The sequence below is a fragment of the Moschus berezovskii genome, chromosome 4 (genome assembly GCF_049115385.1).
Source record: "Moschus berezovskii isolate FMDL1 chromosome 4, NW_MosBer_1.0, whole genome shotgun sequence".
Classification (NCBI taxonomy): domain Eukaryota; kingdom Metazoa; phylum Chordata; class Mammalia; order Artiodactyla; family Moschidae; genus Moschus; species Moschus berezovskii.
Window position 1 is genome coordinate 116,649,605 of NC_142463.1, and position 23,608 is coordinate 116,673,212.

The 23,608-nt window shown below is 44.6% G+C and overlaps 1 protein-coding gene across 1 annotated transcript in view; it reads left to right on the top strand.

The window, feature by feature from the left end:
• The first annotated feature begins 2,727 nt into the window (after positions 1-2,727).
• Positions 2,728-23,608, top strand: part of PCP4L1 (Purkinje cell protein 4 like 1) — a 28,338-nt gene continuing 7,457 nt past the window's right edge. The window contains exon 1 of the mRNA XM_088834970.1: positions 2,728-2,950. Within this exon, the coding sequence (XP_088691096.1) occupies positions 2,942-2,950 (9 nt within the window). The 5' untranslated portion in view covers positions 2,728-2,941. The remainder of the gene's footprint in view (positions 2,951-23,608) is intronic.

Here is a 23,608-nt window from a genome sequence, read left to right on the forward strand (position 1 = left end):
CTAGATCACATATGCAGCAACCAAGAGTCTGCAGGCTGCAACTAAAGATCCTGCCTGCCACAACTAAGACCTGGTGCAACCAAACAAATGTTCTTTTAAAAAGAATAATCCAAAAGTGCCATTTGTGTGAGGATCAGGTTTAAATTCCTTATTCTGATATTCAAGACCTTCACACATCTTCTGAAACTTCCACATCATATACCTCAGTCTTCTTTCACGATTTTTTTTCTTGTTACCACCCAGATGCCAGATCCACACCTTTTCCTCTTTCTGCCTTCCTTCTCCCATTTGTCTAAATTTTACCCTTCCTTTATGCAACACAAATCCTGTTTTCTCCAGGAATCTTTTGAGTCTTTCGGTCCTAGACAATGTCATTCTTCTTAGACCTATTACTATTTACTTCTCTACAACTTACTGTTGTAGCATACTCGAGCATTTAATCATCTGTAGTGGGGATCATATCCCATTTAGTCATCTACAGAGCTTCCCTGGTGGCTCAGATGGTAAAGAATCTGCCTACAGTGTGGGAGACTCGGGTTCTGTCCCTGGGTTGGGAAGATCCCCTGGAGGAGGAAATGGCAACCCACTGCAATATTCTTGCTGGAGAATTCCATGGACAAAGGAGCCTGGCAGGCTACAGTCCACAGGGTCACAAAGAGTTGGACACAACTGAAGCGACTTGACACAGCACGGCACATGTTAGGTACCTGTAAGCCAAATCTGGCATACTGCCTGTTTTTGCAGAGTCTGTGAGCTAAGAATGGTTTTTACATTAAAAATGTAAAAGAAGAAAAAGAATATTTCACTCACAGCACAAGAAAATTATATGAAATTCACACATTAGTGTCCACAAATAAAGTTTTATGATAATATAGTCACATCTATTTTGTTTACATATTGTCTAAGACTTCTCTTAAGCTATAATGGGAGACTCGAGGAGTTTGAATATAGGTCCTGCAGAGCCTAAAATATTTACTTTCTGGCTGTTACAGAAAAAGCTTGTTAATCTATGATCTAGGATTTTGAAGTCTCTGTATAATCCTTGCATCACTCTTCAAAAACTTTGGAGAGGTCTGCTTCATTAAAGACAGTCTTTTCAAGGCTAATTATCCATTTGTTAGAAAGGTAGGGGAAACCAGAAAGTAGGCTGCATAGAGTAGGAGCTAGGCTACTTAGAATTTAGTAATGTAGGCAACAAGATTCCAATTGGAAAGTGAAGGTCAGAGGATCCCAGGTGTAGGGGAAAAGATATGATCTTTTTTCTATTTTCTCTGTTTCTGAAGTGGCAGAGAAAATGCAATTACACAGAGGGTCTAGCTAGTGAAAGGGTATTTGAAGTCTTATCTGAATCTAGTTGTTGAGAATGGATCAGTGGTTGCTGACTTAGAGAAACTCAGCTATTAATGACTCAGTTATTGCAGGCCATGAAATAAACTATTAAAAGGATGTAACAGCTAAAGCTGAAAGTGTTTGGCTTTGGCCGACTGAAGCTTCAAGAGGGCTAGGAGGTTTTGCAATGCCTAGAAGTATCACAGGCAAGAACATTTAAAGGATTTCTTTAAAGTAGAAACGAAAGCTAGATATTTAGGTATAGTGGTTGAAGTTATCAGAAAGTTCATGACTTTTACCTAGGTGTTCTATTTCTTTTCATCCCTCTCTCATCATATTTTTCCTTAAAACTTATACAACATAGTGACTATTTAGTAAAGTTCCATCTTACTGAAAAATAATCTGTATAGATTGGGCTGTGGGCTTCGTCTTTCACATCTGCTCCCTGCACCTGGGCAGAGTCCACTTGCTAGTTTTGGTACTCAAACACGTACCACCAAATGGGTTGCTACCTGAATTGCAGGAAGAAAAAATTTAGACTTTAAGAGATAGGACTTGCATATTGAGTGAAATCTATTTTAATGGCAACAAAAGGTGTAAGTTCCTAAGAAGTCTCCCTTTTTTTAAGTTTTAAATGTTCACTTTCATTTATAGTTTCTCCAACACAGTGGAGCACAGTGGAGGATGCACTGTCAGATTAAGATTGAATGAGTAAACAGTTGTAAACTAACTTTTGGAGGAGCTCACTATTTATTCAAGTGGACCCTAGGGAACGATCATTTTGCTGGAGATGGTTTTTTGCATTATGTGGAAGGTAGGACTGATGAATCTGAAAATGTCTTTCAACTCCTAAGAATAAAGTCTTCCGAATCAGCCCTGAAAACTTTCCTTGCTCTTTGCTACAGAACACTGTCCCCTTCCATCTCTCAGTCTCTCCTTCTTTCTCTGTCCCTCTCCTTTCCGCCCTTCTCTTATTCAGACTGCCGTCCTATAACTAAATCTTAATCTGCAACAGCTCTTCCCTTTACCCTTTGATTCACTGCTGCCTGCTTCACACGTACCCTCTTGATTTCCTTCCAGCTCTTCTTTCTTCACTTTCTCAAACTCACACACCCCTTCCTTCCCTCTCTCTCCTTCCTTCCTTCCTATACTATTCCTTCCTTCTTTGCTCCCCCTACTTCATTTTCCATCCGCTCATCCCCCGACGGTCTCCCCCTCCTTCCCGCTCTCTGTCTTACCCTAGTTTGGAAATGCAGCAGACCTCTGAGCCTGCCACCATTGGTTACGAGGGGCTGTCACTCTGAGGCAGGAAGAGCTCCTATTGGTCGGCTTGGAGGCGGGTATGGCGCTGACTATAAAAGGTGGGTCCAGCGGAGGTTAACCGCTCGGCTCTGACAGGACAGGGTCGGAAGGGGACTCCAGGAGCGGAGCTGAGCGCTTGGAGCTGGGGTGCGGGCACTAGAACAACGGCTCTCTGCACCGACTCTCCCCGCCTCATCAGCGGGGACCCTGCCTCAGAGTCCGGCAACTCGCTGCCGTCGCCCGTGCAACCCGAGGGCCCGTTGTCTCCCCTGCACGTGCCGCGCCCCGCGCGCCCCGTCTGGTCGCAGAGATGAGCGAGGTGAGCGGCGCTGCCCAACTCCCCGCTGCGGGCTAGGGCTGCGGCGCGGGGAGGCCGCGGCTCGCGTGTCCCAGGGCGGCTCGGGAAGGTGCTGTAGTCCACATCCGCGGAGAATCCGCCCGGGCGCCCACCTGCTTCTCTGGAAAAGCTTCCGTATCCAGGCGCTGGGAGTGATTGGAAAAGGGAGGCTTTAAGTTTCCCGACTGTGGGTGGCGATTTTGGGGGACTGGAATCGAGTGTAGAATGGAGGGAGGCTGAGGTCTTTGCTTATAAATCTTACCCTCAGGATGCGGCTCTCTGCATCTGTTTTACTGCTCCGAGGTTACTCGGGTTTCCCTTCACTCCCCTGACTTCTGAGAAAAACATTCACTTCTGTCCTCCTAGGACTGTATTGCTTTTACACTCCTTAGGTAGCATTCAGCCGAGAGCTCCAGCCTTCGCCCCCTGAGGTGGCCACTTTGCCCCTTTTAGGAAAGTGACATCCCACCTTCCATTCATTCAATCAAGAGCCAACTGTTGGAGGGACCATTTCTGACATTCAGAAGCCTTGTAGTGGGGGCCTGTCCGGCTCCTGGGGAAATGTCCCCTTCAAGAATAGACCTCCCTCTGCAGTGTTTGTTACATCCTGAGGCTCCGTGGTCATCTGAGCCAGACCCAGTCCATTAACTGTGAATTCCTCTATTCGGAGAACACTGTCCATCTGTGAGGGTCAAAACAGAAACTGGGAAAGACCTGTCCCATTGTTTGACTGTATTTGCAGGCATTCAGAGACAAGGATCTTCCTTTCTGAGTGAAGTCAGTATGGGCAGTGACATTATAGGCTTGGCCTTGGCAACCCCTTTCCTAATACCCAGGATCCTGTGTTAAATCCAACTTCTCATCTATATGCCAGATCCCAGCTCTACTACTTACTATATGGCCTTAGGCAAGTTTACTAAACCTTTCTCTGCTTCAGTGTTTTATCTGCAAAATGGGGATAATACTGGTTGTTCTAATGATTAAATGAGATATTATATGCCAAGTACTTAGTACCTGGCACAGAGTAGGCACTCAATCTGTGTTAGCTATTCTCTCTCTCTTTTTAAAATTTTAACTTAAAAGCATTTTTTAGAGTGTTTCAGAAAAATTAGCTTGAGAATTCTCAAGAATACAGATCAGTGAAGGGGCAGGACGCTGGGCTGGGGTCTCGGTTTAGATCTTCATCTTTAGCAAAAGCTCTGCTGGCTACCAAAAGCTGTCACCCAGGGAACCAATTAGTGCCAACTACTATGTTTTGGTTGCCATGTCCACTAAATTCATTGTGGAAAATCCCGCTAGTCTGGGGGCTGCAGATGAACTATAGTGGTTTCCTGTCCCTCAGATAGTTGTGACTGTGATTACAGCAGCCTTAAAGAAAAGGAAAAAAAAAAAAAGATTCAATCTTCTTTCCTTTTCTTCTTTCAGCTCTAATATGAGAGGAGAGGTTTTCCATCTCCTCTTTTCACTGAGGTCTAGAGTTCAATGCCCCTCCGGTGTTTCTAAATCTGAAAGTTGCTATTCAAGCCATCCCCTGGGGGTTTGTGATCTGAGGGCTGTGCCAACACAAAGATGCATGGTTAGTCTGTGCTTTTAAGGGGAAGTCCACAGCCTTTCTGTAGAATATGCTACGGGGCTGGGATTTAGAGTTGTATTTGGTGGAGTGACAGAACTGTCACAAAGCAGTGTCAAAGAAAGCAATTTGGTGTTTGAGGGAAACATCAAGTCTTGACTTAGCAGCTGTACTTGGCTTGGCTAGCCTCAGTCAAGAACTCAAGTAGGATGGTGAGTGTGGGATCCTTGAATGGGAAGGAACCATCAGTTGTCTGCAGGGCTGCCCAGACTTCCAGGCTGTCAGAGTGATCTGGCTCTAACTAGCAATTTAGCCATCAAAGTTGCCCCCTAATACGGAGCTGAGCCCGACTTCAGGGATGAGTATTTATGAAAGCCAGAAACAGCTACCTGGGCTTTCACAGAGACCAACTGTCGCTGAACCAGATCTCCAAAGGGCCTTGAATTCCCTCGAGGCCAAGACCCAGCCTGTTTTCTTCCTCCTGTAAAAGTTATGATGAAAAGCGGAAGTGTTGCCCAGAGCTCTGAAGCTCCAGGGAGACTCCAAGCTCCTTTATTTCGCTCAGCCCAGCCCCAGGGGTCTCCTATTTCAGGCTGAGTTCTAGCCAGGAAAGCCCTGTGCACTCTGAATCTTATGTAAGCTTCACCTCCTCCACCTGCTTATTTTCTTGCTTCAGAGAAACTGCATGAAATGAGAGGATCTGGGATCTCTTTAAGAGATTCCCATTTCAAATGAAGTGCAAAAATTGAGAGGGGGATGTGGTCTCCAGACCTAGAGGAAAAGTGTAGGGTCCTGGTGACGCTGCTGGGGAGGGTCTCTGGTTGCACTTTGCCTTCCTGGCTCTTTGCTATCACTCAGTACTGCAGCAGAGCATTTCCCTGTAAGTGTGTGCTCATGCGCAGAGGAGTCGCAGGCTCAACTCCAGCTTGTCTGCATTCACAGCTGCAGGCAGGACTTGATTGCTGTCAATCAGTCTATCTCTTATAGTTTAATAACTTTTTGCCAGTTTCGGTGAAGAATGGGAATGGGAGATGCATCCAGTCCCTGAAGGCTCTTTCCTGTAATCCCTTCTCATATGGTGTAGCTGGCTGCTTAAAGCACACTTGCAAGTTTTTCTGTGATCCTGTTGCACTTCTCAAGTGTAAAAAAGCCCAGATGGAGGAATACCTTGGTCCAGCAGTCATTCTGTTGCAACGAAGGTTATGGAGGTCTGATAACTAGTCCCATGGTGTCTGCCCCATAGTGCCTGTCCCCAGGCTGGCAGGGGATGGAGCAAGGGGCAGATCAGTTAGAAACCTCACTAGAACCAGTACTCCCTCCTTTATTATTCTACTTGCTGTCTTCCTAGGTAATAGGGATGGAACATGGTAAAGAATCTGCCTGCAATGCAGGAGACCTCGGTTCAATCCCTGAGTTGGGAAGATCCCCTGGAGGGGGAAATGGCAACCCACTACAGTATTCTTGCCTGGAAAATCCCATGGAGAGAGGAACCTGGTGGGATAAAGTCCATGAGGTCACAAAGAGTCAGACATGACTGAGCGATTAACATAACATATCATAATTTGGGGATCACATTCTTCTTCCTGTGCATATCTGAGTCTACAAGCCTTCTCCACAATGGAAGTTTGGTCAGAGTGACATCATTCTGTTATATCTTCTGTGAACCATTTGTAAGGGAACCTGGTAGGGACTTGTGGGAAATCCAAGTTTCTCTCTTTCTCATTGTATTTAATTATGATGATAATTATATTGGACATATAAAATAGAAAAGCTTGATATTGGAAAGCTTTCTACCTCTAGAAATATCTGTCTTCTAAAGTAAGAGAAACCATAACTTGGTTCTAGAATTTGCCTATCTCTTTCTTAGTCATCCATCCAGGTTGTTGACTTCGGCTGCTTGAGCAGGAGACTCTCTGGCTGGTCCAAGTGGATGACTTTGTCATCCTGTGACCCAGGATCACACTTTAGAATATCAAGTCTCTATAGGGTCAGGCATCCATAAGTAATGTGGCTGAAGTCCAAATATGCAAACCTGCTGTCTTTCATATCTGTCCGTGGAGGGTCTTAACCCTGAAAAAAGTGATGGGTATAGGCTTGCAGAGGCAGTGGAGGAAGAAGGATCAGGTTAATAACTGTCTTTTCAAGGTAGTGATTCTCCCATCCAAGTACTAACCAGGCCTGACCCTGCTTGGCTTCCGAGATCAGATGAGATCGGGCGCGTTTAGGGTGGTATGGCTGTAGACCAAAGTAGTGATTCTATAAATACCTCCTCCTGTTTTCTTTATGTTTTCCTGTAGTTCCAATTTGTCTTTCATGAGTCTATGTTATCACGGGAAAAATAAGCTTAGTTTTGCAAAAATCTTTCTATATGAAATACAGGTAATATTTTTCATCAGGAAAATCTCAAATAATATATCAAAACATTTTAGTGATATAATTTCAGATTCATTAAGCCCTAAAGATCATCTGGCCCAGTCTTCTCATTTTGCAGATAAGGAAACTGAGGCCCAAACCTCAGTATTAGAGTCAACCATGGGGCATAGATGACCGCCTTCTTATCCCCAAAGAACTTTCCCTAAGACTCTTAGTGTGGGACCCCAGTGATAGAGTGATGTGAAATCTCCATGCAACTTTGAAGGACAATACTACAAATACTTTATATAGGAAATCTAAGCAGGATGATTTAGTAAATCCTGAGTAAGAGGGTAGAGAGAAAGGAGAGATCAACATAGGAATGAAAGCACTATTCTTCCTTGAGATGCCTAGTCACCTTAGAAATGGGTGCAATGAATGTGCTGAAGTGGAGTAGGTAAGTTAATAGGAATCAAGGGAAGGGGCAGCCCGGAGGCCCTCTTTTCATGCATTTTTAGCTTCTGGTGTCCATCACTGATTTCCTTAAGTGTAGAGCATCAAGGACCAGAAGGAGAGGTTTTCTTTCAGAGAAGAAAGGAATGACCAATTCTGTTAACTCTAACGTATTTGACTTGGAGGACCCAGTGCTGAAAAGTGGGTATTTAAGTAAAATTGCTATACTTGATGATCAAACAGATGCTGAACAGTCCTCCTTTATTTGGCCACTCGACTTCCAAAGAGAGTATGGTGGCTTCCGGAGGAGAAATCTAGAAGAGGGAAAGAAGAATGTATTAGGCTGGCAAAGTAAGTGATCAATACTAAGTGCATAATTTTCTAAATCCATACTCCAAACCCGCTGCTCAAAATGGCTTGACTTGCCCAGAGTTATTTTACCTGCAAGAATAAGCCAAGCCAGAAGCAGATCCAAAACCACTTTCTCTAAGAAATGTGCATCTCTGCAGGTGCCTGGACCTTATCACATTCTCCTCCTTGAAGCCTGACGACTGCTTAATTCCCGGCTGACAGCAGAGGCAGGCCCACCTAGGCTTCCCAACCCCCCATCCAGGGAAAAGAGGTGCCGTTTACCCTTCTGTTGTCCTTGGTGCTGCCTCCCTCCCACACAAAGCCCTCCAGCTGCGTGTTTGCTTTCAGGCTGTGGTGGGATTAATACGTTTATTTTGGGACATTAACGCCATGGGTGGGATGCACATTGAAGATTATAGTAATAAATGATGCTTTGGCACTACTCTCTCTCCCCCACCCCCTACCCTCAGTATGGGGTGAAGGCACAGTTCCAAGCTGTGTGCAAAGCACCACAAATAACACTCATTAAATTGTGGCAGTCCATGCTGGGGGAAAACGGGCCGGGGCCTTTGACTCACTGCATGCCATGAGCTGGCATAAACAAGGAATTTTGCCTGACTCCGGTGGGGGGTACTGCTATTCCAGGAAACAGAGGTGGGATGGCTGAATGGGGAAGGACAGACCGGGGGCTTGGGAGTTTGGACTGCTTAGATTCTATTCCTGTCTTTGGAGGCACCCTAGCTATAAGGTATTTGAGTTATATGCCTTATGTTAGGAAAAGAAGGTGTGTATGTAGAACTGGGAGTAAGGATTCGTAGTTCTTTCTCTGTCATAATCTTGAGGGTGACCTTGAGAAAGTCTTTCTGAAGCTGTTTGAGGACTGCAGCTGGTTGCTACACTGAAAGAATTGAAACAGTTCCAATGGCGCTCCAAAAACAGCAGTCTGGGGTCTTTCAAGGGCACCAGGGATCCCAAAGGCCTAAGGGTCTTTAGCAGTGAACTTCATTTAACACTGGGAGTGGGGGGAATATGTCAGCAGGGATAGAAGGGTCTCTGGGGGCCTGAAGCCTCTTTGTCATAACTTGAAAGCAGATGCACTAACCCTGTCTCTCTTCCCTTTCTGTGCCTCTAAAGCAAACAGAGAGCTTACACAGTCTAGGATTTATGTCAATACTCTGGCAAGGAAGAGGTGTCTGGGATTCATATCTGGGATTTTTAGGATTCAGTACCTTTTTAGATTTCCCTGCCCTGGACTGTAGGACAGGATTCTAAGTCCTTCTCCCTATTCATCTGGATTAAGTGATTCTAACAGTACTACAGTGTGTGTATAACATGCTTTTATTTGCCCAGCATCCAAGTTATATCATGCAAAAGCAGAGTACATGTTGCCCAGGTATGATGAGATGCTCCTTTGTTCCTGTCTGTTGCTGCTGCTAACAACCTGTGATCCCTCTTGAAAGATGCCAGTAGGATGAGGAGTATAGGAAGATCTGGGTAGTTTACCTTTCCTGTGGTTAGTTTTAACTTGCTGCTTGGAGCAGAGGGGGTGACACTATCTTGCCTCTTCCCTGTGACAATGGTTGCTGTGGCAACAGCACTGAAGATGAAAGAGACAAAGGAAGGGAGAATCGCAGCCTAGGAAGGGGGTGGGGCAAGCAGGGCCTAGAGTCATAGGGCGCCTATTTCCCAACAGGGGAAGCAAGGGAACAGCACCTCATTTTACCACTTTGACATTTTTAGGTGCTTTGCCAGGACAATACTAACCAAACTGTCCTCCGAGGCAAGGAGTGTATTTCCACAAACATCTCTGTGATGCGTAGATGGATGAAAGAACTTGATCAAAGAGATGTGGTTCATTTGCTCCTGAGCACTGATCACCTCCCTGTGGCCTGTAACTCAAAAAATAAAAATAAAAGGAAAAAAGCAAACAGTGTGTTTGTGTCTAAGGGTTCTTGTAAGGTCGGACCCTGGTGGCCTTCTTGGCTTCCCCTTCCCGGTGGCTATCTTGGCTCCTTCTTCCCCTCTCCATCCCCTGCCAGAGGGAAAAAGTCCCACCAAACCACTGAGGAATCTCTGACGTAAAAACCCTCTGCCGAGATCTACCCCGCTTCCTGACCTCCAGAGTGACCAACCGGGTCTCACCACGTCGACTAGCTGACCATTCGCAATCTCGCATTCCCGAGCTTTACCTTATTTTAGGCCTGTCCAGGTTATATGATGCCACTTCTTGCCCCGAAGGCATAAAAATCTCACCCTGTCTTTGTTCAGGGCAGAACTCCTCGTGGCCATTCTTGCGGTCAGTGGGTTCTGCCCGGGAGCGCACTGCCAATAAAGTCTGTTACTTTCCCTTGGTGTCTGGGTTATTTCCTTACAGCTTGAGACGCCCGTTTTCGTTGGGCGCCAAATGTAAGGTTGCGGGCGTCTCAAGCTGTAAGGAAATAACCCAGACACCAAGGGAAAATAACAGGCTTTATTGGCAGTGCGCTCCCAGGTAGAACCCACTGACCGCAAGAATGGCCACGAGGAGTTCTGCCCCGAACAAAGGCAGGGTGAGATTTTTATGCCTTCGGGGCAGGAAGTGGCATCATATAACCTCAGTTCAGTTCAGTCGCTCAGTCGTGTCCGACTCTTTGCGACCCCATGAATCACCAGGCCTCCCTGTCCATCACCAACTCCCGGAGTTCACTCAAACTCATGTCCATCGAGTCGGTGATGCCATCCAGCCATCTCATTCTCTGTCGTCCCCGTCTCCTCCCACCCTCAATGAACACCCAGGATTGATCTCCTTTAGAATGGACTGGTTGGATCTCCTTGCAGTCCAAGGGACTCTCAAGAGTCTTCTCCAGCACCACAGTTCAAAAGCATCAATTCTTCGGCGATCAGCTTTCTTCACAGTCCAACTCTCACATCCATACATGACCACGGGAAAAACCATAGCCTTGACTAGACAGACCTTGGTTGGCAAAGTAATGTCTCTGCTTTTTAATATGCTATCTAGGTTGGTCATAACTTTTCTTCCAAGGAGCAAATGTCTTTTAATTTCATAGCTGCAATCACCATCCGCAGTGATTTTGGAGCCCAGAAAAATAAAGTCAGCCACTGTTTCCACTGTTTTCCTATCTATTTCCCATGGAGTGATGGGACCAGTTGCCATGACCTTAGTTTTCTGAATGTTGAGCTTTAAGCCAACTTTTTCTCTCTCTTCTTTCACTTTCGTGAAGAGGCTCTTTAGTTTCTGCCATAAGGGTGGTGTCATCTGCATATCTGAGTTTATTGACATTTCTCCTGGCAATCTTGATTCCAGCTTGTGCTTCTTCCAGGTCAGCATTTCTCATGATGTACTCTGCATATAAGTTAAATAAGCAGGGTGACAATATACAGCCTTGACATACTCCTTTTCCTATTTGGAACCAGTCTGTTGTTCCATGTCCAGTTCTGACTGTTGCTTCCTAACCTGCATACAGGTTTCTCAAGAGGCAGGTCAGGTGTAGTTTAGAGTGAACAGATATCAGTTTTGAAACTCCTTTTGTACCAGAATAAGCCTCAAGGACCTTTAGAGCCATCCCAGGTATTCCCTTCTTCCTTCAGTCCCACTTAGTGAAGATCTACTCTGGGGAAAGCTCTGTTGCTTCATTCCAGGACTTGGACCATGCAACACCCTAGCAACTTGACCTGTTCTTACATTCAACCCAGAGTTACCTCACTTCAGAATAATAACTATTTATGTTAATATGGACTAGACATTTACATACACTTTTCAGTTCTTTTTACCTTTTAGGATAGATATTTCTCTTCTGCAGATGAGAGATCTGAGCACAGCAAGGCTAACTGCCTTCCCAATGTCACACAGCTAGGAATGGCAGAGCTGGGACAGTCAATTCAGATCCAGGATATGAACCCAGATCTGTCTAACTCTACCTAAGATGACATACTGCTTCCACCAGGAATTTGAGGCTTAAGAAAATTTTAATTCATATAAACAATTACCTATTGAATACCTACATTGGAAGGACTGATGCTAAAGCTGAAACTCCAATACTTTGGCCACCTCATGCGACGAGTTGACTCACTGGAAAAGACTCTGATGCTGGGAGGGATTGGGGGCGGGAGGAGAAGGGGATGACAGAGAATGAGATGGCTGGATGGCATCACCGACTCGATGGACATGAGTTTGAGTGAATTCCAGGAGTTGGCGATGGACAGGGAGGCCTGGCGTGCTGTGATTCATGGGGTCGCAAAGAGTCGGACATGACTGAGCGACTGAACTGAACTGAACTATGTGCAAGGTGTAGGTTGCAGTTACTGCTGCTGCTGCTGCTGCTAAGTCACTTCAGTCGTGTCCGACTCTGTGTGACCCCATAGACGGAAGCCCAGCAGGCTGCCCCGTCCCTGGGATTCTCCAGGCAAGAACACTGGAGTGGGTTGCCATTTCCTTCTCCAACGTGTGAAAGTGGAAAGTGAAAAGTGAAAGTGAAGTCACTCAGTCGTGTCCGACCCTTAGTGACCCCACGGACTGCAGCCTACCAGGCTCCTCCATCCATGGGATTTTCTAGGCAATAGTACTGGAGTGGCTTGCCATTGCTGCTAGTGATCCACAAATGAATGGGCTGTGCTTTCAAAGAAATGGGCCCTGCCCTGGTGGGGTGGTGAAGGTGGGGAAAGGGAGGTGAGACAAGTACACGGTAACCGTAATACAAGTAATATGAAACACACTTCTAGAGAAGTTCTTCCCCTTCACCCTCAGCTCTCTTTCAGGTAAACCCGCTGAAGTGAGGAAGAACAATAAGCTAGCTTCACTGTCTCTGAACCACTACAAAACGAGGCCCTCAGCTATTTGGAAACAAACTAGATTTTAGAAAGCTAGGTGAGGTGGCAAATAAAGCAGAGCTGGAGCTCCCTTCGTTCTTTCGACAAATACTAGTTGGGGACTTACCTGGTGGTCCCGTGGTTAAGAATCTGCCTTGCAGTGCAGGGATTGTGGGTTCGAGCCCTGGTTAAGGAACTAAGATCCCACATGCCACAGAGAGACTAAGCCCGAGGCCCACAGCTCCTGAAGTCTGCCCACTCTGGAGCCCGTGCCCCACAGCTAGAGAGTCTGTGTGTCACAGTGAAAGATCCCACGTGACACACTGAGGATTCTGCCTGCTGCAACTAAGACCTGGCTCAGCCAGATACATCAATATTTTTTTTAAAGTGTTAGACTGAACTGAAAAAAAGACAAACACTGAGTCTGCATCTTGTGTAAAGGCATTGTGCTAGACCCTGGGCTATAAGAGTGTATAAGAGAGACACTGGTGCTACCCTCACAGAAGCTCACAGAGATGGGGGACTTTCAGTATCTAACCACTAAATGAGTGTGTAATTACACTAATAAAAAGTACTATCCGGGAGAAATACTAGGTGCTATGAAAACTTATAAGGAGCGGCCTAGCCTAGTCTGGGGGTGCTTGGAAAAGCTTCCTGGAAGAAGGAATTATTGAGAGCTCTGAAGAATAGGAATTAACTAGGTAAAAGGGCGGAGAAGGCAATGGCAAGCCACTCCAGTACTCTTGCCTAGAAAATCCCATGGATGGAGGAGCCTGGTGGGCTGAAGTCCATGGGGTCGCTAAGGGTCGGATGCGACTGAACGACTTCACTTTCACACGTTGGAGAAGGAAATGGCAACCCACTCCAGTGTTCTTGCCTGGAGAATCTCAGGGACGGGAGAGCCTTGTGGGCTTCCGTCTATGGGGTCACACAGAGTCGGACACGACTGAAGTGACTTAGCAGCAGCAGCAGGTAAAAGGGGAGCAGGGGTAAGAGAACCATGTGTCAAGGTATTGAGGTGGGAAGGAACAGAGATGAGGTTACTAAGGTAATCAGAGGCTGCATAATGTTGGGCCTTTTAGACAATGTTAGGAATTTTCATCTCTATCTTAGGAGCGTTGGTAACGCCTGGGCTCTTAAGGTGGTCTACATAGAAACAGCTGTGTTCGCGTGGTAACAGTGGGAGCAGTGAATGCGTTAAGAGATGTTTGGTAAAGAAAGTTAACAGGACTTACTATTGAATTTGGATATGGAATATAAAGGAAGGAAAGGTATAAAAAACAATTTCTAGGTTTCTGGCTTGTACAATTGGATGAAATGGAGAATATTGCAGAGGACTAGGTTAGGTAGGTAGGATTATGAATTTAGTCTGAAACTGAAGAGTTTGGAGTTTCCATAAAACACCCCAGTGGAGACGTTTTAAAGCTCGGAGAAGAGGTTTGGGACAGAGATATGTGGTCTGCCCTCTGCATCCATAGGCTCCACCAACAGCAGATCAGATTTCTGAATCTAAGAAGGCAGAACCCATGGAGAGCCAACTGTACTGTGCCATTGTATATAAAGCATTTGAACATCTGTGGATTTTTATATCCTTGGGGATCCTAAAACCAATCCTTCTTGGATAACAAAGGGAGGTTGTACATTTGAGTCCTCAGTGGCATTCTGCACTGTTGAATATGGTTTAATTATTATTAATCAATAATACTAATTATTATTAAGTTGTTTTAAAAAATTCTAAATTTTATTCCTCAGTTGCACTAGCCACATTTCTAAGTATTCGGTAGTCCCTTGTGTCTAGGGAGTGCCATGTATTAGATGGCTCTTTATAATTTCAAAATACTTCTATTATTGCAGAAAGTTCTATTGCAGGGGTCTGCACACTTTTTCTGTAATGGGCCAGGCAGCAAAATGTTTGGCTTTTTACGCAGCTCTGCTATTGTGGTGCCGAAGTGGCCGCAAACAATATGCAAACAAGGGCGTGCCTATGGTCCAGTAGAACTTTATTTAGGAAAACGGGCTGAGACCAGATTTAGCAGTCAGCAGTAGTTTGCCGAACCTTGTTCTGTTGGATGGTTCTGGTATAAATGATAAACTGAAGTCATAGGCACCTAGAAGATCATCTGGGAAAAGAGAACAGAAGAGAGCCTCGATCTAAACCTTGAGAGCCTCCAATACTTAATGTTGGCAGAAGTGTCCAGAAAGAAAAAACAAACAAACAGGAAAAACTGTGATGCCCCAGGAGCCAAGGAAAGAATGTGTGTCAAGAAAGGTGAAATGATTAACACTGCTGAATGCTTCAAGAGGTCAAGCCAAGTGGAGCTGAAACTTTGCATTTGATTTAGTATCACAGAGAACTTTGGTCTCCTAAAGAGCCATTTCAGTGGAGGAGTCCAAGCTAGGTTGAAGTGGGCTGGAGAGTCTTTGGGACTTAAGGAAATGGAAACAGTAAATGTTTTGAGGAGCCCAGTTATGGAAAGAAGACAGACATGAGAGATCCTGGCCCTAACCCCCACCCCAGTCACCTTTCTACTCTGTTTCCTGTCAGTCTTTGCTAGCTTCTTGACCTCTCCTTAACCTTTTTATCTCCCTTAATAAAAAAATAAAGTATAATTTACTTGAAGTAAAATGTACCCTTATCAGAGTATAGTTCTGTGAATTTTAACAAATACATAGTGATATAAACACCACCACAATCAAGGTATACAGCAGTTCCATCATCCCCAAATTCCCCCAGCCCCCTGTACAGTCACCCCTCCCATGACCTCAGCACTTAGTAGTTGCTGGTCTGTCTGCTGTCCCGGTGGTTTTTCCTTTACAAGAAATGTCACATGATTGGAGTCATACAGTATGTGTGTCTCCTTTTGGGTCTGGCTTTCTTCACTCAGTGTAATGCCTTTGAAGTTCGTCCAGGTGTATGTATCTATAGTTCATTCCTTCTTTAACTGCTGAGTAGTGTTACATTGTATGGATGCATTACAATTTGTTTATCCATTCCTCAGTTAAGGGACATTTGATTGTTTATAGTTTTTGCTGATTACAGGTAAAGCCATTATAAACATTCACTTAACAAGTTTACATGTAGACATAAGTTTTAATTTCACTTGAGTAAATACCTGGGAGTAGGATTGCTGGTCTGTATGATAAATGTACCCTTAAGAAACTACCACAGGGACTTCCCTGGTGGTCCAGTGGTTAGGACAACGCCACACTTGCACTGCAGGGGGCACAGGTTTGATCCCTGGTCAGGGAACTAAGCTCCCACGTGCCATATGCTGTGGCCAAAAAATAAGAAAAATTATTAAAAAAAAAAAAAAAAAAAGAAAGAAACTACCACAGTAGCTACCACAGTACCATCTTGCATTCCCAGCAATGTCTGAGAATTCCAGATACTCTGTATCTTTGCCAGCACATGGTATTGTCCTAAACAAAACAAACAAAAAACCCCAAACAACAATAACACAAATTCTAATTAGGTATATAATGAGATCTAATTGTGGTGTTAGTGTGAATTTCTCAAGTGACTAATGATGTTATACAAATTTTCATGTGTGTGTTTGTCATCCTTGCGTCCTCTTTGGTGAAGTGTCCAAACATCTTGTCCTTTTTACAAATTGTATTCATATTATGGATATTTGAAAGTTCTTTATATATACTGGATACAAGTCCTTTATCAGGACTTGTATTTGATTTGCAAATATTTTTTCCAGTCTGAGGTTTGTCTCTTCATTCTCTTAGAAGTACCTTTCAAAGAGCAGTTTTAAATATATATATATATATATGTGTGTGTGTGTGTGTGTGTGTGTGTATTTTTTGGCCATGCCAAGCAGGCATGTTGGATTTTAGTGCATCAACCAGGGATTGATTGAACTTGTGCCTGTTGTAGTGGAAGCATTAAGTCTTCTTCTTTTTTTTCCTTAACTTTTAATTTTATATGGGGTGTAGTTGATTAACAAACAATGTTGTGATAGTTTCAGAACAGTGAAGGGACTCAGCCATTCATATACATGTATCCCTTCTAGCCCAAACCTCACTCCCATCCAGGCTGCCAGGTCTCATTGAGCAGAGTTCCATGTGCTATTCGAAGCATTGAATCTTAACCAGTGGGTTGCCAGGGAAGTCCCAGAGCAATTTTTAATTTTGACAAAGTCCAATTTATAATTTTTTTCTCTTATGGATTGTGCTTTTGGCGAATCTAAGAAATCTTTGCATAACCCAAGGTTGCAAAGATGTTTTTCCTGTATTTTCTTCTAGAAGTTTTACAATTTTAGGTTTTATATTCATTTCAAGTTAGTTATTGTATAAAGTGCGAAGTGTAGATTGAGGTTTTTTGTACATGGCTAGCCAGTCATTCTAGGAGAAGGCAATGGCACCCCACTCCAGTACTCTTGCCTGGAAAATCCCATGGACGGAGGAGCCTGGTGAGCTACAGTCCATGGGGTCGCGAAGAGTCAGACACGACTGAGAGACTTCACTTTCACTTTTCACTTTCCTGCATTGGAGAAGGAAATGGCAACCCACTCAAGTGTTCTTGCCTGGAGAATCCCAGGGATGGGGGAGCCTGGAGGGCTGCCGTCTATGGGGTGGCACATAGTCGGACACAACTGAAGCAACTTAGCAGCAGCAGCCAATCATTCTAGCACTATTATGAATGGATCACCCTAACCTTTCAATATTGAGGCTCCTCCAGGGTTGGTCCTAGATCTGATTCTTTTCACTCTAGTGGTGGCTGGAGAAGGAATTCTAATTGATGAAGGCTTTTTTTTTTTCTTTTTGTCTTAGAAAAAGGATGAGGTTTTATTTATAAGTGAAGAAAACTGATTGTAAAGCTTCTTGAGAAGGAGAAAAGGGGAATGGGCTCTAAAACTCAAATGGAAGGACAAGATAGCATCTGAATGCTGATAAATGCCCTGGAAGGAGGTATGGGGTGGGGAAAGGGAGGATGTTGCTATGTCATACCTTTCTCTGCCGTCTCAATGCCTGAAGACAAAAGACCCCTAAGCCAGCAGGCCTCTCCTTCTCCTCCTTCCCCATAGGAAGGGGGAGTCCACAACTTTGAACAGCAGAGGAAACAAAAGTTACTCATGGGAATTGGCAGCTACTGCCAAGATGATCGAATGGAACATTGGAACATGTCAGGCCCAGAGGTGAGGAGTAAAGGAACACAGGAAGAAAGGCAGGGAAAGAAATGAGGGTCCTCTAGGGAAAAACAAGAGTTGATGGGCCTCACAGTTGCTACTTAGTGTTTGGTGTGTATTGAGAAGTAAGAAACATTTAGTCCTCTGTGGGCAGTGAGGTGGAACTGAACCAAGTTTCAGCTCACTAGACACTTCAGTGTAAGCAAGTGAGTCATTTGGAATGGAAACCAGTAGGATGATCCTGCTCATGGAATTCTCAGAATCTGAAAGGCTAGCATCTGGCCCTGGGAGTGAAGAACACACAAACAGGCTATGGCTGACCCCCAGGGGTTAGCCTGGTGTGTGTCAGGAGGCCCACTGAGCAAACATTAAAATGAAAGCCAAGAGCTTCCCTGGTGGTCCTGTAGCTAAGACTCTAAACTCCCAATGCAGGTAACCCAGGTTCTATTTCTGGTCAGGGAACTAGATCCCACATGCCACAACTAAAGATCCTGCATGTTGCAACTAAGACCCAGCCAAATACACAAATTTTTAAAAAACTGTTTATATATGTTTTTAAAAGATGAAAACCAGAGTCAGCGTGGTTAGCTCAACTATCAGAGCAGAACTCTGAATCAGTAGGCACGGTCTGGGGTCATCTTAACTTACAAATAAGCTTTCCACATACTGGGAGGACGGGACCCTGTAGAGTGGTGGTCTGCAACCTTTTTGGCACCAAGGACTGGTTTCATGGAAGACCATTTTTCCACAGACCCGGGGTTGAGGGGAGTGGAGGTGGTGGGGATGGTTCTTGGGTGATTCAAGTGTATCACATTTATCGTGTACTTTATTTCTATTATTACTACATCAGTTCCACCTCAGATCATCAGGCATTAGATCTGGAAGTTCGGGACCCCTGCTCTAGAGTGTGTACCAAGAACTGTAGGGGACTATGGGTTGAGAGAGTAGTTCTTGAACACAGCTGTCTAACTGTGGAAATGGAAGGAAGTCAGGATCTCTAGGACTTTCCTTGCCCAGGGATCGCTCTGCTGTGCAGGAGAACTTGTGTGACTGAGTCAGTTTCACGTTGGACACGCTTCCCGTGCAGTGTGTGTGCCACGTGCATACACGTGCTTACGTCTTTAGCTGGAGACTGGGATACAGCATAGCATATGTTTCAAGAGGGTGGACTCTGGAATTCAACTGTCTTGGTTCAAATCCTGGCTTTGCTACTTCTTAGCTATATGACGTTAGGTAAGTTAATTAACCTCTTCTGGACCTCAGTTTTCTTATCTGTAAAGTGAGACTAGTAACATTACCTATCTTATAGGGTAAGAATTCAATGTGTTATATTGTAAGAATTCAATGTGTTAAAGTACTTAGAAAAGTGACTGGTACAAAGTATTATATATATATATATATGATTTTTAATAAGATGAGCTAGTGAAGTGAAGGTTGCTCAATCATGTTTGACTCCTTGTGACCCCATGGACTATAGCCCACCAGGCTCCTCTGTCCATGGGATTTCCCAGTTAAGAATACTGGAGTGGGTTGCCATTCCCTTCTCCAGGGGATCTTACCAACTGAGGGATCAAACCTGGGTCTCCTGCATTGCAGTCGGGTTCTTCACCATCTGAACCACCAGGGAAGCCTTAAGATGAGGTTGGGTGCGAAGATGAGGTAGCATGGCATTCTAAAGTATTTTGATTCCCTCCAGTTCCCTGAGATGGGTTCTATAAGGACATGGAAGGATTTGCTAAGCAATTTAACTGTCGTTATTTCTGGGGTCAGAAGAGCTCAGTATTGAAAGAAGTAGAAGAGCATCTGAGAGTTAGTAATCCATCCCTGGCCAGAATGAGAGGCTGAGAGAGAGCGCAGCTGAGAAACGAACGCTCACCTGTCACAGCTCTTGTGGGTTAGGCTCAATCCTCTGCAGGTGTAAGTTTTTGTGAGAGACGCTCATAGAGCATGTGATTCACATAGAGTGGCCCTCCGTGCCTCCTTGGTTTGCCTGAAATATGGTTAATCTGATGGCTTCCAGATAGATGCACTAGAGGATCTGTATTCACCTAAAATTGCTGAGTTTCTAGGAGATACACAGGAGGGTTAGGGCAGGGACCAGAGACCAGTAAAGGGCTAAATGTGATGTAGAGGGTGGGAGCTACCAACTTGTGATTTAACTGTCCCCAACCCCCACACCGCACCAAATCACTAACCACTAAATCCAGAAATCCAGAGTGTTTGGAGCAGCTATTTTGAGAACTGGCTGCAGAGGCTGCAGGGAGGAGGGGCAAGTTGAAGGTCTAACATATTACGTTTTAGTTGAAGGTGTGAGAGGGATTTCAGGGAGGACTGTGAGTAATAGGGGTTTTCTTCTCCTTTTTAGAACCCTTTTCTGCTCTCCATAGTGACCTTTCATAAATTTAAGTCAAATAGAGCTGAGAAGCCCTGGGTGACCGTACAGCTGCTGTGCCATGGCTCCATTCCAGGGTCAGTAATCTCAGGAGAGACTCAGGAAGGCAACAGCTGGCCAGGCGGAGGGAAAGGGGTGGCCTGTGTTGTTCAGTGCTGATACAGACTCCTGCTTAGTGGATTCTCAAGGCTAGCTGATATAGGAGGGAATGTAGAGGAAGAGACAGCTACCCGAAGGGAGATATTTAGAATTGGCATCCAAATTTTCCTCCAAAGGGGAGGGGTGAGAGAAAATAATTGGTGGATTAAGGGAATGGGCTTAGAGAGAGAGAGAGAGAGGGAGGGATAATAGTTGAAACAAGGATCAGATTCAGGAATTTGCTGGTAGTAGAGAAAGTAGGATTTGAAGTCAGAGATCATGGGACTATAGAACTTGCCTCTAAACCTATGACCCTCTTGTCTGGACTACTGAATGTTTTCCTGGTACTAAACACCCCATCCATGTCATGCTTTTGCAGTGTGGACAGACCTCTTGTGATGGCAGTGTGCCATCAAGGAAAGTGTCACCTAGCTAACTACTGGATCATTATATTGATCGTGTGAAAAAAAATTTTACTGTAAAACCGGATGACATCTCAGAGATTTCAGAGGATGGTATGGGATAGGGTTTGGCACGTAATAAATGCTCAAGAAGTATTATTTGGGAACATGTCCTATAGGGACATGGTCTTGACTGGTCTTACTTTAAATCTATGCCCACTGACTTCCAGTGAGCCCCTCGGGCTGCCTGGTAACCCTGCCACATCTCGCCAGTCGCTCGCTCTCTTAACTCTGTTCGATGACGATTTCACTCAGTCCCCTCTCGCCTCAAATCTTAAATACTTTCTGCCCCTTCTTCATTCTTAGCTGACAAATGTTCTCGTGTCACTGAGACAATAGAAACAATCAGAAGAGAACTTTCATACATTCCCGTTACTCTTGCCACCTTACTTCCCTCTATACCCCTATTCTGTGTCTTCATTCCTATATTGTTGATAAACTGTCCATAGTTCTGTTTAAGGCCAACCTGTTTACTTGTGCACTAGGTCCATTTCCTTTTCCCTATTCAGGATCGCTCTAGTACTTATGATGTCTATCTTCTGCACCATCAGGTTTTCCTTCTCTACTAAATCATTCCCACGGTGCCACATCCTACCTCAGCTGCTGTCCAATTTCTCTGGGTCTCTTTAAAGCAAAACTCTTTGAAAGAGCTACCTTTATCCACACATCCATCAGCAAATCCACCTTACCCTACCATGAGAATTGTCTCCAGCCTCATCACCTCTCTCACTGCCGCCCTAGTCCAAATGCCCGTGGCCCGCCTTGTGTCACTGTGAGACCCTTGGAATTGTTTCCCTCTCCACCCACAGTCAGTGATCCTTTAAAAACGCGTCAGACCATGTTTCCTTCAGCAGCAAACCTTGTAATGCCTTTTCATCAACTCGCAAAAAATCCAGGACTTCCCTGGTGGTTCAGTGGTTGGGAATCCGCTTGCCAATGCAGGAGACATGGGTTCAATCCCTGGTCTGGGAAGATTCCACATGCTGTGGGGCAACTAAGCCCACATGCCACAGCTGCTGAGACTGCACACTCTAAAGACTGTGCTCTGTGACAAGAGAAGCCACTTCCATGAGAAGCCCATGCACTGCAACTGGAGAGTCCCTGCTTGCCACAACTAGAGAAAGTCCACATATTGCATGAAGATCTAGGGCAGCCAAAAATAAATGAGTAAGAAAAAGGAAAAAAATCTAATCTTTTCCCTGGTCCAAAGACATTCATATTCTAGCACCTACCCAACTTCATTTTCTATACTCTCTTCCTTTCTCACTCAACTCCGGATGTGCTGATTTTCTTACTCTTCCCTGAACACACTAGGAACAAAACCTGCCTCAGTGACTTTCCACCTGATGCTTCATCTGCCCCCAAGACTCTTTTAGATATTCACCTGACTGGCTCTTATATGTCTTTCAAACCTCTATGTCTCTCATCAGAGAGGCCTTCCTGGACTACTCTGTTTTATTTTCCTTCTTGGCACTTGTCACTAACTGGCATAATTGTTTAATGAGTTCAGGGACCTATTAATAATTTTGCTCATTTCTGTATCTCTAATGTCTAGAACAATAATTGGCATATACTGGGCAGTGATATGTTTGTTGAATGAATGAATCTTGTGTTTCTTCTATACTCTTTTCATGTGTAGAACAGTGCTAAACTGAAATATAAGTCCGTGATAAGTATTGATAAAAATAGGGTGGAAACAGCATAATTTACAGAATTGATGCTTTCAAACTGTGGTGGTAGAGAAGATTCTTGAGAGTCTCTTGGATTATTCATTGGAAGGACTGATACTGAAGCTGAAGCTCTGATAATTTGGCTACCTGATGCGAAGCGCCTACTCATTGGAAAAGACCCTGATGCTGGGAAAGATTGAGGGCAGGAGGAGGAGGCAACAGAGGATGAGATGGTTGGATAGTATCACTGATTCAATGGACATGAGTTTGAGCAAACTCTGGGAGACAGTGAAGGACCAGGAAACCTGGCGTGCTACAGTCCATGGGGTTGCAAGGAGTCAGACACAACTTAGTGACTGAACAACAACATAACATAAACTGGATTCTATCAGCTTCCTAAAGTAGAACCCTTATATCTGGCCGTCATTTAACAAAGTCATTTAACTCATTTTGCATCTATAAAATGAGGGGTAATATTTTATACTCCATTGAGCTCTCCCAAGGATGAGATGAGAAAACATTTTTAAAAGCACCAGTTTCTGTATTTTGAAAATATCAAGTACTCAAAACTGTGAAATAAACAAATGCTAAGGGGACCCAGGCTTCAGCAGTATGTAAACCGTGAACTCCCAGATGTTCAAGCAGGTTTTAGAAAAGGCAGAGGCACCAGAGATCAAATTGCCAACATCCGCTGGATCATGGAGAAAGCAAGAGAGTTTCAGAAAAACATATATTTCTGCTTCATTGACTATGCCAAAGCCTTTGACTGTGTGGATCACAATAAACTGTGGAACATTCTGAAAGAGATGGGAATCCCAGACCACCTGACCTGCCTCTTGAGAAACCTGTATGCAGGTCAGGAAGCAACAGTTAGAACCGGTCATGGAACAACAGACTGGTTCCAAATAGGAAAAGGAGTGCGTCAAGGTTGTATATTGTCACCTTGCTTATTTAACTTATATGCAGAGTACATCATGAGGAACGCTGGGCTGGAAGAAGCACAAGCTGGAATCAAGATTGCTGGGAGAAATATCAATAACCTCAGATATGCAGATGACACTACCCTTATGGCAGAAAGTGAAGAGGAACTCAAAAGCCTCTTGATGAAAGTGAAAGAGGAGAGTGAAAAGGTTGGCTTGAAGCTCAACATTCAGAAAACAAAGATCATGGCATCTGGTCCCATCACTTCATGGGAAATAGATGGAAAAACAGTGGAAACAGTGTCAGACTTTGTTTTTTTGGGCTCCAAAATCACTGCAGATGCTGATTGCAGCCATGAAATTAAAAGACGCTTGCTCCTTGGAAGGAAAGT